General features: G+C 44.9%; 1 protein-coding gene across 1 annotated transcript in view; it reads right to left on the bottom strand.

The window, feature by feature from the left end:
• The window catches only part of galnt17 (polypeptide N-acetylgalactosaminyltransferase 17), a 314,798-nt gene that overhangs the window by 102,535 nt on the left and 195,668 nt on the right, over nucleotides 1-16,595 (bottom strand). The window contains exon 6 of the mRNA XM_078422462.1: nucleotides 4,483-4,600. Coding sequence (XP_078278588.1) covers nucleotides 4,483-4,600 — 118 coding nt within the window. The remainder of the gene's footprint in view (nucleotides 1-4,482; nucleotides 4,601-16,595) is intronic.

Raw genomic sequence — 16,595 nt, 5'->3', positions numbered from 1 at the left:
TTGGTTTGTTCACCTCCAGATTACACATGCTAACACGAGCTCCCAAAATAACTGAAGGTCCCTTTAATGATCAGAAAACCCTGCCTCAATGAAGATCCAATTGTTGGTGGATCAATAGGTAACATTCATCTTCGAAGCCCTTGATGGGTTGTCAAGGCAACCATGGGCCAATGATTGTTCAATAGTGCTTTTATTGTCACGCATATGAAGTGCTAATACAGCAAAACTTTTATGCCATACAAACAGTCCAGTAGGGTATTGCCATTCACCTGATCCTCCATTAGCAAGTGTACTGAAATAGCCTACTGAGCCAAAGATAGATACACGATGCTGGAGTAACTCAGTGGGACAGGCAGCTTCTCTGGAGAGAAGGAATGGGTGATGTTTCGGGTCGAGACCCTTCTTCAGACAAGGCAGTCAACTGAGCCCGCATGCAAGAGGTGCCATTTTTGAAGTACATGCTCTAGTTCTTATGAGCGACGCAAAGTTCCAGGTAAGTCCCAGGCTGTTGCGGGCTTCCAGCCATCTCCTACCTTGAATGCCCCATCCCTCTCCCCATTCAACTGACCAAGTTAATGGGCTCACAGCCATGAATTTCAAAGCCTCGTGTGTTAGGTGCTTGTTGTCAAAAACGTGCTAGCTCGGATATTAAGGCAAGGTCAAGGAGAAGAGTTGGTGGGAAGAGAGTGCCAGTGAGCATAACACAATACTCAGTATCTGCTAGGCGATCAATGTGGCAAATGGGAGAAGAGTGGGCAGTGGGAACGATTGTAGTTGTAGTTTGGAGTTGGGAGAGGGTGTAGACAGATGGTGCTGGTGTGAAAATCAGATTCTCCATCATGAGCAGGGATTGAGTTGTAGATCGAGGCTAATTAATGGGTCAGGAACAAGACTGCGGTGGTTGGAAGCACTCAGGGTTCCAGTTGGGTAAGGTGGGGGGGAGGGGGGGGTTGGGTGGTTGGCGAGGGGGGGGTGGGCGTTGTGATTTATGTGCCCAAAGAATCAAACCTCAGTGCGGTCCTGCCAGGATGGCATCCCATCTCACTCCTGCCTGATCAAAAACTTGTTGCTGGAACAGCACAGTGGTGCAGCACCAGAGACACAGGTTCAATCCTAACTACAGGTACTATCTGTATGGAGTTTGTACGTTCTCCTTGAGACTGCATGGAATACCACCGGGTGGCGCCACGATGGCAGCCTCGCCAATAGCCTGCCTGTACTTTTTGTCCTTTTTTGTTATTTTTGGTGAGTTTTAAAAGTCTGAGTTAATGTTCTCTGGTTTGTTTTATGTAGGGGGTGGGAGAGGGGGTCGGGAGAAACTTTTTTCAAACTCTTACGTAGCCGGAGATGCAATGTTTTGCGAGTTGTATCTCTGGTCTCTCTGCGGCCCAACATCGTGGAGCTGGCGGCCTTGCCCGGGACTGGCGTTGAGCCCCCCGCGGGGTGTGGACTTACCATCTGAGCGTGCGATTCCTTGCCTGGATCGACGCTCCAACAGTGGTCTGCGTACTTTAACATCAAGGAGCTCACAGTCTCGGGCTGAGACCAAAGTCGGGAACTCCAAGCCGCACGAAGTTCGACAAGCCCCGACCCGGGGTAGATCGCCCGGCATGGGGGAGCTGAGATTCCTCAACCCCCCCCGATGCAGGTGCTTGATCGCCCCGATGAGGAAGACCCACCACCGGCTACGGGAGTCAAGATCATCCCGTCAACGGAAGGTTAGAGGCCCCCGACTGCTGGAGGACAAAGAAGGGAGAGATTGAACTTCACAGTGAGGAATGCGGAGGAGTCACTGTAGTGGATGTTGATGTTAAAATGTATTTGGTGTGTCCTGTTGCTTTTAATTGTTATGACGTGTATGGCAAATGATATTCCTTGTATGTTGCAAAACATACTTGGCTAATAAAGTATGATTGTGAATTGTGGATTGAATCGTGAATTTTCTCTGTGTGCTTCCTCCCCTGCGCCAAAGACGTACAGGTTTGTAGATTAATTGGCTTCAGGAAAATTGTAACTTGTCCCTAGTGTGTGTAGGATAGTGTTAGCGTGCGGGTGGTCACTGACCAGCGCGGACTCAATGGGCCGAAGGGCCTGTTTACGCACTCTACCCCTAAAGCCTAAAGTCTGATTTCAGTCAGAGCATGGGCTTATTTCTCTACACAGTTCTCAACCCTCAGCTCTGCGGGTGGTATTATTTCAAATGCTCATCCAACGACCATTTAAGTGTGAGGAGGGCCTCTACTTTCTTCAGGCAGTGAGATCCACATCAGCCCTGCTCTTTGGGTGAAAAGCTTTTCCACAATGCGACTCCAATCCTTTTAGCTATTGTCTTTGATATATGTTCTCTTATTAATAGAATTTATTTTTCATCTTTACCCTGCACTAGAAGTCCCGGAGTTTTATACACTTTGATTAAAACGGCCCTCGGGTTCTTTGCTCCAAAGGTACAAGGAAAGTACTTCAATTAGCCGACCGCTTAAAACAGCATTGTGGTGCAGTCGAAGATAGAAGGACTCATCTGTTGCTGTATCTGAAGGAAACTTCTCAATGCTATCAGCTTAAGCATGCACAAGGCCAACTTCCTATTGTTGTAACTATATTTCAGATTGATTATGCAATCCATTTAGGAATAAAGTTGGTTAGTATTCTGTTCAGTTTCAACCAAAGTATTGCACCATGAAAATCAATGGTGCTATCATTCTGCTAGGTGATTCATTACAAGAATTTTTTTCCATTCCAATTTAAACATCCCCTCGAAGTAGCTCTACAAATGCATGGCAGAAGGCGAACAAATTATTTTTATATGAAGCCTACTGTACAACTGAAAGTGTGGTAACTATATAACACGGAATGATAACAGAAACCCACATACATATTCAGGTCATCTATATTTTGTGATCTACTGTCTTACTCTTTGTTTGTGCATCATCAAAGACCTACATTTTACAGAGAAGAACAAGGATGGAAATTCATATTGAAAGGTAAAATTTAAAAACTGAGTTGAACAAAGAGGCTTTGGTGTGCAGCTGAGCAGGCCATTAGAGAATGGTATTTATTATTTCAGAGTATGTAGACATAAGAGTCACATTTGTTAAATAGATCCACTGTGGCCTGCATGCAAAGTGTCATCAGGCTCTGGTGTCACCTTGTTTCCTTTGAGGTTCGCTGTTTTCTCTTTTGCACTACCTGATGTACTCATGTACGGTATGATTTGGCTGGACGGCACGCAAACCAATGTTTTCCATTGTATCTCAGTACGCGTGGTAACAACAAACCACTACCAGAAACAATACCATGGTGTGGAGGGGGAACATGGTTCGCAGGATGACCCAAATGGGGCAATGGGCCTTTGTGGCCAGCGGCAGCTGGGACTGTAAAATGGCGCCAAAATGGTGACTCTTGCATATAGACTCTGCGGGCTGTTCTGTATATTCTTTACTGACATGGGGCGTTTGTGCTCATGTGCGGTAATGATCTTGCTGAGCTGCATGCAAAAAAATGTATTTCACTGTACCTGGTACACGTGACATTGACAAAGAAACCATTGAACCAAGTATTACTGCCTCATAATAGGCATGGGAAACTTGGCATTGAATTGCCGTCTCTCATGGCTGCAGCCCGTCCAATGAACATGTTCCCATAGTATTGTCAAAAAAAGGTGACAGAGGAATGAAAAAACACCCAAATGAAATTATTGATTGTGGACTTTGGGAGGGGGGGGGGGGGGGGGGGGAGTCTGAGAATGCCTGAGCAGAAAGATTTTGCTGAACTCGTACACACACATGGAAGCACAAGTGGAAGGCTATTTACAAGTTGGCCATTTGATTATGAGAATGACATGAAAACAATAGAAATTTTGCACTGTAGACTTACAGAGGATGTTATGTCATTAAGAAGCAACTGACCAAGGTTTTGGTGGATTAATATAATGGTCTGATAACTTAAGGATTGAGATGAAGTAAATATTGTTAACGTTTCCATTGGTTGGCTGGACAGTAATGAAAAGACACAACTTTTACTCCTAATTATTTTATACACACTAGTTATAAAAAAAACATTCTTCAAGGCACAGCATGGCTGAAATGGTGAAATTTGAGTGTTAAATAATCAGTTTGTAAATTATTCCAAATGTAGTTCAAAACTTGATAGAAAATAATCTAGGAAATGAGCACGGGAGATTAGGTGACTCCAGTGAGGAAATGTGCTAGCATAGATCTGATGGACCAAATGGCCTGCTTCTGTGGTGCAGCATTCTGTTCTCAGAGCATGAATTCAATGGGCTGTAGGAACTTAATGAATTTCAACAGCAAGATACCGCATCAAAAGTATCGAAGAGAGATATGGGGGCATGCCACACTCACCATTGGATAGCAAGCCTTTTAGCAAAACAAACTCAGTCAAATTACAGGCGGCAAAGGTAAAAAAATGAACAGCCTTCTTCACGGAGCGCCTCAGCGGAGTTTAAAGAAGAGAGTGACTGACCTTGATCCCCAGTTCGATGTTCTCCCCGCCATAAACATCCATTCCATGGTCCAGCAGGCCGATCTCGCCAAAAAACAGCCTGTTCACCACAAACGAGCATCCAATCATGGCAGGAGTCCTGGAAAAGAGTATGAGACTCATCATTCGTCATTGGAGACAAGGCAGAAGTGAAAGACTGGAAATGACAGCCTGACTTTTACAAAGGGTCAGAGGCTCGGGAGAGTGTCTGTCTCCCCCCATTATCCTCCAGAGAGACTCCCTTCCACTTTCCCCCTACCATCTGCTGGGTCCCCCCCCATCCATTCCAGAGTCAATCCCGTCTAAGAAGGGTCTCGATCCGAAACGTCACCCATTCCTATTTGTCCAGAGATGCTGCCTGTCCCGCTGAGTTACTCCAGCATTTGGTGTCTATCTTCGGTGTAAACCGGCATCTGCAGTTCCTTCCCACACAATTGAAAGTCACATTTTCTCTGAAACACTGGAGTTTGCAAGGAGACAAGGTAGAGATGTACAAAATTATGAGACATAGATAGGGTAAACAGTCAGAACCTTTTAGCCCAGGATGGGATATCAGATACTAGCTTTGAGGTGAGAGGGGCAAATTTTAAAGGAGATGAAAGAGGCAAGTGTATTTTACACAGAGAGTGATGAATGGCTGGAATGCGCTGCCAGGGGTGGTGGTGAATGGCTGGGATGCGCTGCCAGGGGTGGTGGTGAATGGCTGGAATGCGCTGCCAGGGGTGGTGGTGGATGGCTGGGATGCGCTGCCAGGGGTGGTGGTGGAGGCAGATATAATCGTGGCATTTAAAAATCTTGTGGATGGCCACATGGATGTGCAGGAAGTGGAGGGATATGGATTATTGTCAGGCAGATAAAAGTTGGTCTTGACATCATGCTATCAGCTTTGCCCCCTCACCTCCCCGCAAAGTGGCGCAGTGGTAGAGTTGCTGCCTTACAGCGCCAGAGACCCGGGTTCGATCCTGACGACAGGTGCTGGCTGTACAGAGTTTGTACGTTCTCCCCGTGACCTATGTGGGTTTTCTCCGGGATCTCCGGTTTCCTCCCACACTCCAAAGACGTACAGGTTTGCAGTTAATTGGCTTGGTAGAATTGTAAATTGTCCCTGGTGGATGTAGATTACCTAAATGTGTGGGGACCGTTGGTCGGCATGGACCCAGTGGGCCGAAGGGCCTGTTTCTGCACTGTACCTCTAAACTAAACTAAACTAAACTAAACTAAACTAAACTAAACAAAACATTCAAGCTGTGCCCTCTAGTATTTGATATTCCATCCTGGGGGAAAAGGTTCTGACATTGTGATCTGAAGGGCCTGTTCCTTGTACTGTTGTACTGTTCTATGTTCTGATCAGAAGTTTGTGACCATGCTGACTACCAACAGGGAAATCTAACAGAGAGCAGCACGTGGAGAAACCTAGTTTTCGGAGATTCCAATGTGGAACAGCACCCTCCCACGTCTCATCCAGTAAGTGCACAGGACTGGATCCAAGGGTTCGGTTGCAATCAATTGTGCTTCAATGACAGATTTGTAACGTGCTTTGATAAACATATGCAAGACTGTAAATAAAACTGACAGTATAGTGAACAGTGGGATAACACATATTCTGAACAAAGATAGACGCAAAGTGTTGGAGCATCTCAGCGGGTCAGGCAGCATCTCTGGAGAAAAAGATGAAGATGCTGCCTGACTCACTGATCTGGAGATGCTGCCTGACCCGCTGAATTACTCCAACACTTTGTGTCTATCTTTGGTACAAACCAGCATCTGCAGTTTTTTTTTCTGCATATTCTCAGCAGTCCACCTGCTTTGCCCTCTCTGGCACCCTGGCAAAAAATGAAGCACTTTGGACAATTTGTTTCAACTGGATTTGTAATCTCTGATCACTGTCCCCAAAGGTTTCAAGTTAATTACAGCTGGTTATTAGTCCAAGATGTAGAGTTCATACTTTAGGATTGTATATTAACTGCACTAATTGGATGAAAATCAAGAATTCAACTGCCTAGTAATTCCATATTACGTTTAATTGCCATTGAAAAAGCAGTAAATGTCACCCTGATGGAGGCTGTAGAAAACCCATAAACTTTGCAATCTTCATTTGTCGAGAGTCAAGAGTGTCTTATTGTCATAGGCACTGAAACGGAACAACTACATTCTTACTTTCAGCAGCACAACAGGTTTGTAGACACAGCAGTCGATAGCATCATAAACAAACAAACAAAGTTCAATAATTTTTTTTTTTAAATGGTGCAAAACAAAGCAAATCACAAAGTCTCTACGGCAACCCAAGCAGTTCATAGTTCAGAGTTTAGCTGCGGTTTGTAATGTTCAATATCATGATGGTTGTTGGGAAGAAGCTGTTCCTGAACCTGGATGTTACAGTTTTCACATTCCTGTACCTGCTTCCTGATGGCAGGAGTGAAATGAGAGGCTGGTGTGGCTCCTTGTGTAACGGACCGCAGGTAGACCCAAATGCAGCACACGGAACCAAGGAAGTAGTTTTAGAATGAGCTTTATTTCTACCTGCTCGTGGTCGGGGACAGAAGACTGAGGCGTTCGCCAGGGCTACGACGAGGCATGAAGGTCGGGAGCAGGCAGAGTCGGCAACGGGAAATCAGTCCAGGAGAGCATGCTGGAGAGTCGTGCATGAGGGCTAAGAACAATCTGGCAAAGAGTGTGTGTGTGTGTGTGCAGGAAGGGTTTATATGCTGGCTTGATTGGTGATCTGGAGCAGGTGGTGAACAGATGAGGGGAGTTGGCTTAACGTGGTGGGCGTGGCTGGCAGGTGAGTGAACAGGACAGACTGTGACACCTTGATGATGCTGACTACCTTTTTGAGGTAGCGTCTCCAATAGATCCCTTCAAGGGTGGGAGGTCAGTGTCCATGTCGACTGGGCAATGTTCACCACTGTTTGTAATCTTGGTCATCTGATTTGCCAAACCAGGCTCAGGTGCAACCTGACAATATGCTCTCAACCCTACACCTGTAAACGTTCAAGAGACATGGCAAATCTCCTCGATCTTCTAAGGAAGTAGAAACGTTGATGGGCTTTCTTTACGATTGCGTCAATGCGCTGGGTCCGGGACAGATCTGCAGAGATACGCCAACCCAGGAATTTGAAGTTGTTGGCTCTCTCCTCCGCTGACCATCGATGAGGACAGGTTCATGGATCCTTGGCCTTCCTCTTGTAAAGTCAACCATCCACATTTGGCCTTTATCTTGGTTCTACTGACGTTGAGAGCAAGGTTGTTGTTCTCCAACCATTCACTCAGACGATCGATCTCCCTCTTATACTCTGACTCATTGTTATCGGTAACCTATTCAACAACGGTGGTGCTGTCTTCGAATTTGGAGCTGTGCCCAGCTACACAGTCAGGGGTCAAGAGTGCGTAGAGCAGGGTGCTGAGCACACAGCCTAGAGATGCCCCTTTGTTGATGGATAGATGATCTTTCAGGTTGGGACCCCTTCTTCGGTTGGGAGAAGTCTGATAAAGAAGTAAAGAAATCCGAAGATGAGTCTGAAAAAGGGTCCCGACTTGAAACCTCACCTCTCCAAACTTCTTAGAGCGCAGAGAGGGCATTAAGGGATAGGGGAAAAAGTAGACAAGGATGCAAGTTCAGAACAACTAGAATAACTATAAGTTTCTCCCAATGGTCTAGGGAAGGGAAGAGAACCACAAAGAAGTGTTTGGCTAATGCTTTCTCTCTTGGTGAAAAAGAAGTATATAAATTAATTGCGCCTGATGAAAATGAATGTGCAGGAGAAAAACAAGAGAGCTGTACTGGCAACAATAAGTTTTTTCTCTGTCGCTGTAACACCATACTTTCCACTCTGTTTATTTTCTCTTGTGCACTGCCTGATGGTTAATGGGCCAAATGTGGATAAATGGGATTGGCTTAGATGGGACATCTTAGTTGTCATGCACAAATTGGGCTGCAGGGCCTGCTATTGTGCAGTATGACTCTATGAGACTATGTATTCAATGTGGTATGATTTGGGATCTATGATTTGGGACAAAGGCCAAATGTGAATGGAAGGGATCACCTTAGATGGGACATCTTGATCGGCATGAACAAGTTGGTCTGTTGGGCCTGTTTCTGTGCAGTATGACTATGAGACTATATAAGGTATGTATGCTTTGATTGTGCATGGAGTATGGTATAATTTGCCTGGATAGCACCCCAAATAATTTGTCACTGTATCATGGTAGATGTGACAATAACAAATTAAACCAAACCAAATGTTCTTAAAACCCGTTCAGGAAGTAATGGATACTTCGAACCAGTCTTTTTACAACGCTCTAATTCCAACAGAGAACATGGGCTTTCATAACAGGTCCATCAGATCATCAGCAGGTATGGCAATTAAATTATTCATTGTTAATATAAAAGATTTGTGGAAAAAGCTCCATACTGGGGTTAGAGGATTTATTAGTAAAAGCTTAAGCTGTCGAAAGCCAGGGAAAGTACATACATTTCTGTGCCACACGCTGACACAAATATCCGCCACTTTTCCCTTTCAAGTGGAAGAAAACGAGTTGTTGAAAATCCCAAAGGTTACATTTTTAAAAGGTGATGCTCAGCAAATTACTTGGAGAGTACCTGTGCACAGGTAATTACTTCTCCTTAGGATGTTACACTAAATAGAGAGAGAGAGAGAGAGAGAGAGAGAGAGAGAGGGGGGGAGGGGGAGGGGGAGAGGGAGGGGGAGGGGGAGAGGGAGGGGGAGAGGGAGGGGGAGGGGGAGAGGGAGGGGGAGAGGGAGAGAGAGCAGCTATTTTCTCCCCCTCTGTGTGGAAATGGTGAAGATTTATTGCCACATGTCATTAATGTGCTAAAAAACAATGGGATCTCACACTGCCTCGTGCTGAAATCAGTGACGACAGAGGAAACTATAAAAGACTGGCAAAGATGAAATATGGACATGGGTGATTATGCTTTTGGGTATTGTACCTTGGTTTTACGCGTCCCCTCTCAGTGCTTCATACTCCTTATAATGCTGAATACACTTACTGCAAAGACCACAGTTAAAGATCCAGTCTGACCTTTCTGTCAGGGGCCTCCTCCAGTGCAATAGTGAGGCCCACCGGAAATTGGAGGAACAGCACCTCATATTTCGCTTGGGCAGCTTGCAGCCCAGTGGTATGAACATTGACTTCTCCAACTTTAGATAGTTCCTCTGCCCCTCTCTTCCCCTCCCCTTCCCAGTTCTCCCTCTATCTTCCTGTCTCCAACTATATCCTTCCTTTGTCCCGCCCCCTGACATCAGTCTGAAGAAGGGTCTCGATCCGAAACGTCACCCATTCCTTCTCTCCTGAGATGCTGCCTGACCTGCTGAGTTACTCCAACATTTTGTGAATAAATACCTTCGATTTGTACCAGCATCTGCAGTTATTTTCCTACACGTCAAAGACCGGCCTCACGCCACTTTAACGCACTGCAGAGGAACAGGGAAAGCGAGGGGTCACGGGACACTTACTGAGGTTCCTCATGCAGTGAGTTCTCTACCTCAGGTACATGACAATTAGGAGTTGCCTAATGTGCCTTCGTCTGGTGCTGTGAGTAATGGGAAAGCTTCTGCCTCCAGGATCATTCTGCCTCCAGAAACATTGATTCAACCCAAAGATTAATTGAGTGAAAGACCGAGTTGGGAAACAGGAAACAAGGGGAATAGATTGAGTGAAGATAGACACATAAAACTGGAGTAACTCAGCGGGACAGGCAGCATCTCTGGAGAGAAGGAGTGGGTGATGTTTCGGGTCGAGACCCTTCTTCAGATAGGGTGAATGCACAGACACTTTTACCCAGGGTAGGAGAATCAAAAAAGCACAGGACATAGGTTTCAGGTGAGAGGGACGAGATTTAATAGGAACCTGAGGGGCAATGTTTTCACTCAGAAGGTGGTGTGTATATGGAACCAGAGGAGGGGGTTGGGGCATAACATTTAAAAAATACCTGGACAGGCACATGGATGGGAAAAGTTTAGAGGGATATGGGCCAAATGCAGGCAAATGGAAATAGCTTAGAAGGGGGCAACTTGGTCGGCATGGACTGGATGGGCCGAAGGGCCTGTATCCATACTGTATGGCTTCATGGAATTCTAATGTATAATTCCTCCTTGTATTTGTTTTTCTTACGTGTGCAGAAAACCTCATTAGGAAAGGGAACAATTTGATTTCATAATCTTCCATTTACCAAAATCTTAAGAAATCTCAGCGCTGCTTTGAACTCTCATTATCTGACCAAAACGCAATCAATGAGGGCAAATTTTCTCAAGCAACAACAAGACAGTTTACTGGCTTAAAATTGGACATTGGATGAACATTTCACTTTGTTTAACATCCATGCCAACCACCACAAGAGGAAATGTGTAGGAAGGAACTGCAGATGATGGTTTAAAAGACGCAAAAATAGACGCAAAAAGCTGGAGTAACTCAGCAGGACAGGCAGCGTCTCTGGAGGGAAGGAATGGGCGACGTTTCGGGTCAAGACCGTTCTTCAGTCTGAGGAAAGGAATGGCTGACGTTTCAGGTCAAGACCCTTCTTCAGTCTGGAGAGAAGGAATGGGTGCCGGTCTCGCTGAGTGACTCCAGCTTTTTGTGTCTACCACTAGAGGTTGACAGGCCCTTCGCTTCAAAGAACAGACCTCCCTCAGTCCTAAGCTGTGTGTCGATCTGACCTTTAAATCCAACAGTTGTATGGGCCTTAAAAAGAGAAGCCCTGGAGATTAAGCTGATAAGAGTCTGGGGCTGTCTGGGGCAAAACTGAAGGAGTTTGTTAAAAAAGGTGAATATTTCTGAGGAGAGTTGATCCCATCAAATATACGGAATAAGCTGCGGCAGGTATTTTGTGAGGTTTTCTCACAGGTAAAACTTAAGATGACTGGCGCTGACTGCTCGTGTGATGAAAGTGGCCCTGGTGGAACTCAGTATCCAGACAAAATAAACAGATGAAAAGAACTTATTTTAATTCTGCTTGGAACCATTTGATCCACATGATGAGACTTTAACCTTCAGGCAATCTAACAAAGCTTATGTAAAGACGTTTTAATACTGAATAGCTAAGCCCCAAATCCGGGATCGTCCTTTCTAATAACTTGCATTGCTTAACCAACTACCATTAATAACTCACGCAATAACCTGCTGCTTTTCTTGAATAGATTAAGCTATGCCCTCGTTAAAAGGTAAATGACTAGTATTTTTTTCTGTTTAATTTTAAAGATGAACACTTTGGAGTATATTTGGAGGAAGCCAAAGAATTTGCTCCCCCCCCCCCCCCCTGATTTTGATGAAATCCACATGCACATAGACCCTATGGATTGTTAGATGTGACCTTAGCCTGACCTTCCCGAGAACTGCAATATTGAAATTCTTGCACCGCAAGTAATCTCAAACCAACTCATGAATTACAAAATATTCTCAGTGATAAGTCACGAGGGACTGCTCTCGTTCAAAGAATAAAAACCAAGGCATCTATAAGATAACAAAGCTAAGGCTAGAAATAATGTTAAATAAAACATCTCATAGAACAAGCTGGAATTGTAAGCCAATGTTTTTTTTTTAACACGTTTTAACATTTCTCAGCCAGACACACACAGAGGGTGGAATATGGGTTAATTGGAAGCTTGTGTTCAAAGAGCTTGAACCTCAGATATTAATGAACACCAACAATATAAAATTCTTAAGGGGTTGGAGAGGCTAGATGCGGGAAGATTGTTCCCGATGTTGGGGAAGTCCAGAACCAGGGGTCACAGCTTAAGGATAAGGGGGAAGTCTTTTAGGACCGAGAAGAGAAAACATTTCTTCACACAGAGAGTGGTGAGTCTGTGGTATTCTCTGCCACAGAAGGTAGTTGAGGCCAGTTCATTGGCTATATTTAAGAGGGAGTTAGATGTGGCACCTTATGGCTAAAGGGATCAGGGGGTATGGAGAGAAGGCAGGTACAGGTTACTGAGCTGGATGATCAGCCATGATCATATTGAATGGCGGTGCAGGCTCAAAGGGCCGAATGGCCTACTCCTGCACCTATTTTCTATGTTTCTATGTTTCTAATAACTCAGTTGAAATGAATAGATTAGGAGTGACGTTAGTATTGGAGAAATAAAGGCATTAGTTCATGGATCTCCCCGTGAATTGTCAGTTTTCATTTCAATCTGGTGCATTTCTTTATCTTGTATAAGCATGCTGAGCGTCAGCTGAATCTCTGCCACAAACACAGATGAGTCCAGAACTTGAAGGGGCTGGGGGCTCAGGCTTCTTATATGGACATGCTTGTTCAGATAGTGGGCCTGCATATGCAACACCGGAACAGTGATTAGATATAACCTTTGCAGGCAGAGTTATAGGGGAAAACATAATGTTTCAGAAGAAAATCAATTATGCAGAAGAATGATTAGTGATTGATAAAAATATGTGCTTAAAAGATGCATGGTGTGAATTATGTTGTGAGGGTGGATGCAGACTCCATCCAAAGGTAGATAGTGTAAAGTGGATGCAATCAAACGCTGTATTCCGGAAAAGATATTTAGGTTTTAGAATATGAGATTTAGTGATATAGGTACATAGTTCCTTGAAAGTGGCGACACAGGTTGACAGGATTGTGAAGAAGGCATTTGGCACACTTGCCTTCATCGGTAAGGGTATTGAACGCAGAGATTGGGATGTCATGTTAAGTCTGAAGAAGGGTCTCAACCCGAAACGTCACCCATTCCTTCTCTCCCGAGATGCTGCCCGACCTGCTGAGTTACTCCAGCATTTTGTGAATAAACACCTTCGATTTGTACCAGCATCTGCAGGTTATTTTCTTATACTATATATGTAGAAGATGTCGGTGAGACCACAATTGGAGTATTGTGTGCAGATGGCGTTAAGCTGAAACGGGTGTAGAAAAGACGCACCAGGATGTCACCAGGACCTGAATGACCTTCCTAATAGGAGGTATTTATTCACAGAATGCTGGAGTAACTCAGCAGGTCGGGCAGCATCTCAGGAGAGAAGGAATGGGCGACGTTTCGGGTCGAGACCCTTCTTCAGACTGATGTCAGGGGGGCGGGACAAAGGAAGGATATAGGTGGAGACAGGAAGATAGAGGGAGATCTGGGAAGGGGGAGGGGAGGAGAGGGACAGAGGAACTATCTAAAGTTGGAGAAGTCAATGAGAGGGACAGAGGAACTATCTAAAGTTGGAGAAGTCAATATAATAGGAGAGGTTGGATACACCAGCATTATTTTCCTATGGATGTAGGAGGTTGAGAGGTAACCTAATAGAGATATACAAAATCATGAGAAGCATAGGTAAGGCTTTTTTCCCAGGCTCGAGGTGCCCAGAACGAGATGGCAGCGTTTTAATATGAGAGGGGAAGTTTTATAAGGGAACTGAGGGGCAATTTCTTCAAACAGAATGTGGTGCAAGTATGGAACAAGCTGCCAGAGAAAGCTCTTGAAACGGACCAACTGCAACATTTAAAAGACATTCAGAAAAGTACATGGATAGGGAAAGTTTGGAGGGATAATGGGCCAAACTTGGCTCGATCCTCCGTTATAAAACTTGGTCAGGATGGATGGAAGGACCTATTTCTGTGCTCTATGACTCTGTAACTATCTAACCCTCTATGACCCTCTGAATACAAGCCTTTGTGTATTAATAGTCACATATTGCTGATTATCATTATTCACACTCGGGAAAAGCTTCTTCCCAACAACCATCGGGTTGCTGAACACTCCGAACTCCAACTAAACGGCAAACTACCAACTGCCTGGGTTGCACTCGAAGCTCTGGGCTTCGTTTCGTTCTTGCACTATATTGGGTGGTATTTTATTCATTGAACTTCTTTTCTTGTTGTGGCTCATTTATTATATTATCTATATGCTTATAAGCCTGTTGTGCTGCTTCAAGTAAGAATTTAATTCTTCTGTTTCGGGACACATGACAATAAAACTCTCTTGACTTTTGACGCATTCAATGGGCACATGCATGCACACATCTAGTTTGGAGATAACAGAGAGATCCTGTGAAGTAGATGCTAGATACTGTTTGTCCTCAGTTGCCTGATTCAATATCATCAACCGTGTCATCACATAATTGAACAGTTTTGTCCACTTTACGCACAATTGTGGATTCCCAGTCACTCTGATTGGTCTTTGAGCAACCTGCATTTAGCTCTAATTCATCTAATCTTCGATGTGGTTCTCAAATGCAAACGGGACAGGTCCAGATTCAAGTCGATTCCTTCAACTCGAGTTGAAATGAAAACAAGCACTAAAACCTGTAGAGGTAGCTCGGAACATTGCTCTTTAGCTTCCCAATGGTCTGCCTAAGTGGGGTGGTTGAATCAACTCTTCTGTAAACCTAAGATAGACACAAAATGCTGGAGTAACTCAGCAGGTCAGGCAGTATCTCTGGCGATAAAGGATGGGTGAAGTTTCGAGTCGGGACCCTTCTTCAGAATTAGTTACTCCACCACTCTGTGTCTATCTTTGGTATAAACCAGCATCTGCAGTTCTTTGTTCCTACATTTCCTCTGAAAACCTTTTGCCCATCCGGTTTCAATTCTCTGAGGCAGCATTTTGTCCATTGACATCCACCAATACCTGTACTCAGCCACTACCACTGTAACCATTTGTTGATGCCCAAACATGCATCAACCCTTGCCCATGATTGAGCAACTTCCCCACCAGGAAGGCCTTAAAGCCCTCCGTTTCTTCCTCGACCGCAGAACCATCTAATTTCCGTCTACTAACACTCTACTCCGCCTAGCGGAGCTGGCCCTCACCCTCAACAACATCTCCTTTGACTTCTCCCACTTCCTCCAAGTCCAAGGCGTAGCTATGGACACACGCATGGGCCCCAGCTATGCCTGCCTCTTTGTATGGTACGTTGAACAATCCCTGTTCCAGGCGTACACTGGCCCTGTCCCTGACCTCTATCTCCGTTACATTGACGACTGCATTGGTGCTACCTCCCGCACCCATGCAGAACTCATGGACCTCATCAACTTCACCACCAATTTTCATCCTGCCACTCAAATTTACTTGGACCGTCTCCGACACCTCCTTCCCCTTTCTTGATCTCAGTCTCCGTCACAAAAAATAGAGGAAGAAGGGTCTCGACCCAAAATGTCGCCCATTCCTTCTTCTCCAGAGATGCTGCCTGTCCCGCTGAGTTACTCCAGCTTTTTGTGTCGATCATCAGGACTTGCTCCGTGTGCCTTTTCAGTATGAAACCTTCCCTTCTGTGAAGTAATTAGATTGATGTGGTTGCTTTTGTTAACCATTTTGGGTCACTAGAAAGCTGAGAATATGCATCCATTTTTCATTCAGCTCCCGATGTGGAATTTCCAGATTTAAAGTGATCCTGTAATATCCGCACCACTTTAGTCAACTACACATCTTAGAGTTTCTGCAGCGTTAGATGTTTTGCTAGCGTAAAATAGCTTTTCCCAGCTCTTATAACCATATAACCATATAACAATTACAGCACGGAAACAGGCCCGTTCGGCCCTACCAGTCCACGCCGACCACTTTCTCTGACCTAGTCTCATCTACCTGCTCTCAGACCATAACCCTCCAATCCCCTCCCATCCATATACATATGCAATTTACTCTTAAATAATTAAATCGAGCCTGCCTCCACCACTTCCACCGGAAGCTCATTCCACACAGCCACCACCCTCTGAGTAAAGAAGTCACCCCTCATGTTACCCCTAAACTTTTGTCCCTTAATTCTGAAGTTATGTCCCCTTGTTGGAATCTTCCCCACTCTCAAAGGGAAAAGCCTACCCACGTCAACTCTGTCCGTCCCTCTTAAAATTTTAAAAACCTCTATCAAGTCCCCCCTCAACTTTCTACGCTCCAAAGAATAAAGACCCAACCTGTTCAACCTCTCTCTGTAGCTTAAGTGCTGAAACCCAGGCAACATTCTAGTAAATCTCCTCTGTACCCTCTCCATTTTGTCGACATCCTTCCTATAATTTGGCGACCAGAACTGCACACCATACTCCAGATTCGGCCTCACCAATGCCCTGTACAATTTCAACATTACATCCCAACTTCTATACTCGATGCTCTGATTTATAAAGGCAAGCATACCAAACGCCTTCT

This window comes from Rhinoraja longicauda, chromosome 26 (genome assembly GCF_053455715.1).
Source record: "Rhinoraja longicauda isolate Sanriku21f chromosome 26, sRhiLon1.1, whole genome shotgun sequence".
Taxonomy (NCBI): Eukaryota; Metazoa; Chordata; class Chondrichthyes; order Rajiformes; family Arhynchobatidae; genus Rhinoraja; species Rhinoraja longicauda.
Note: the sequence above shows the minus strand (reverse complement) of the source record. Positions and strands in the feature narration are given on the sequence as shown.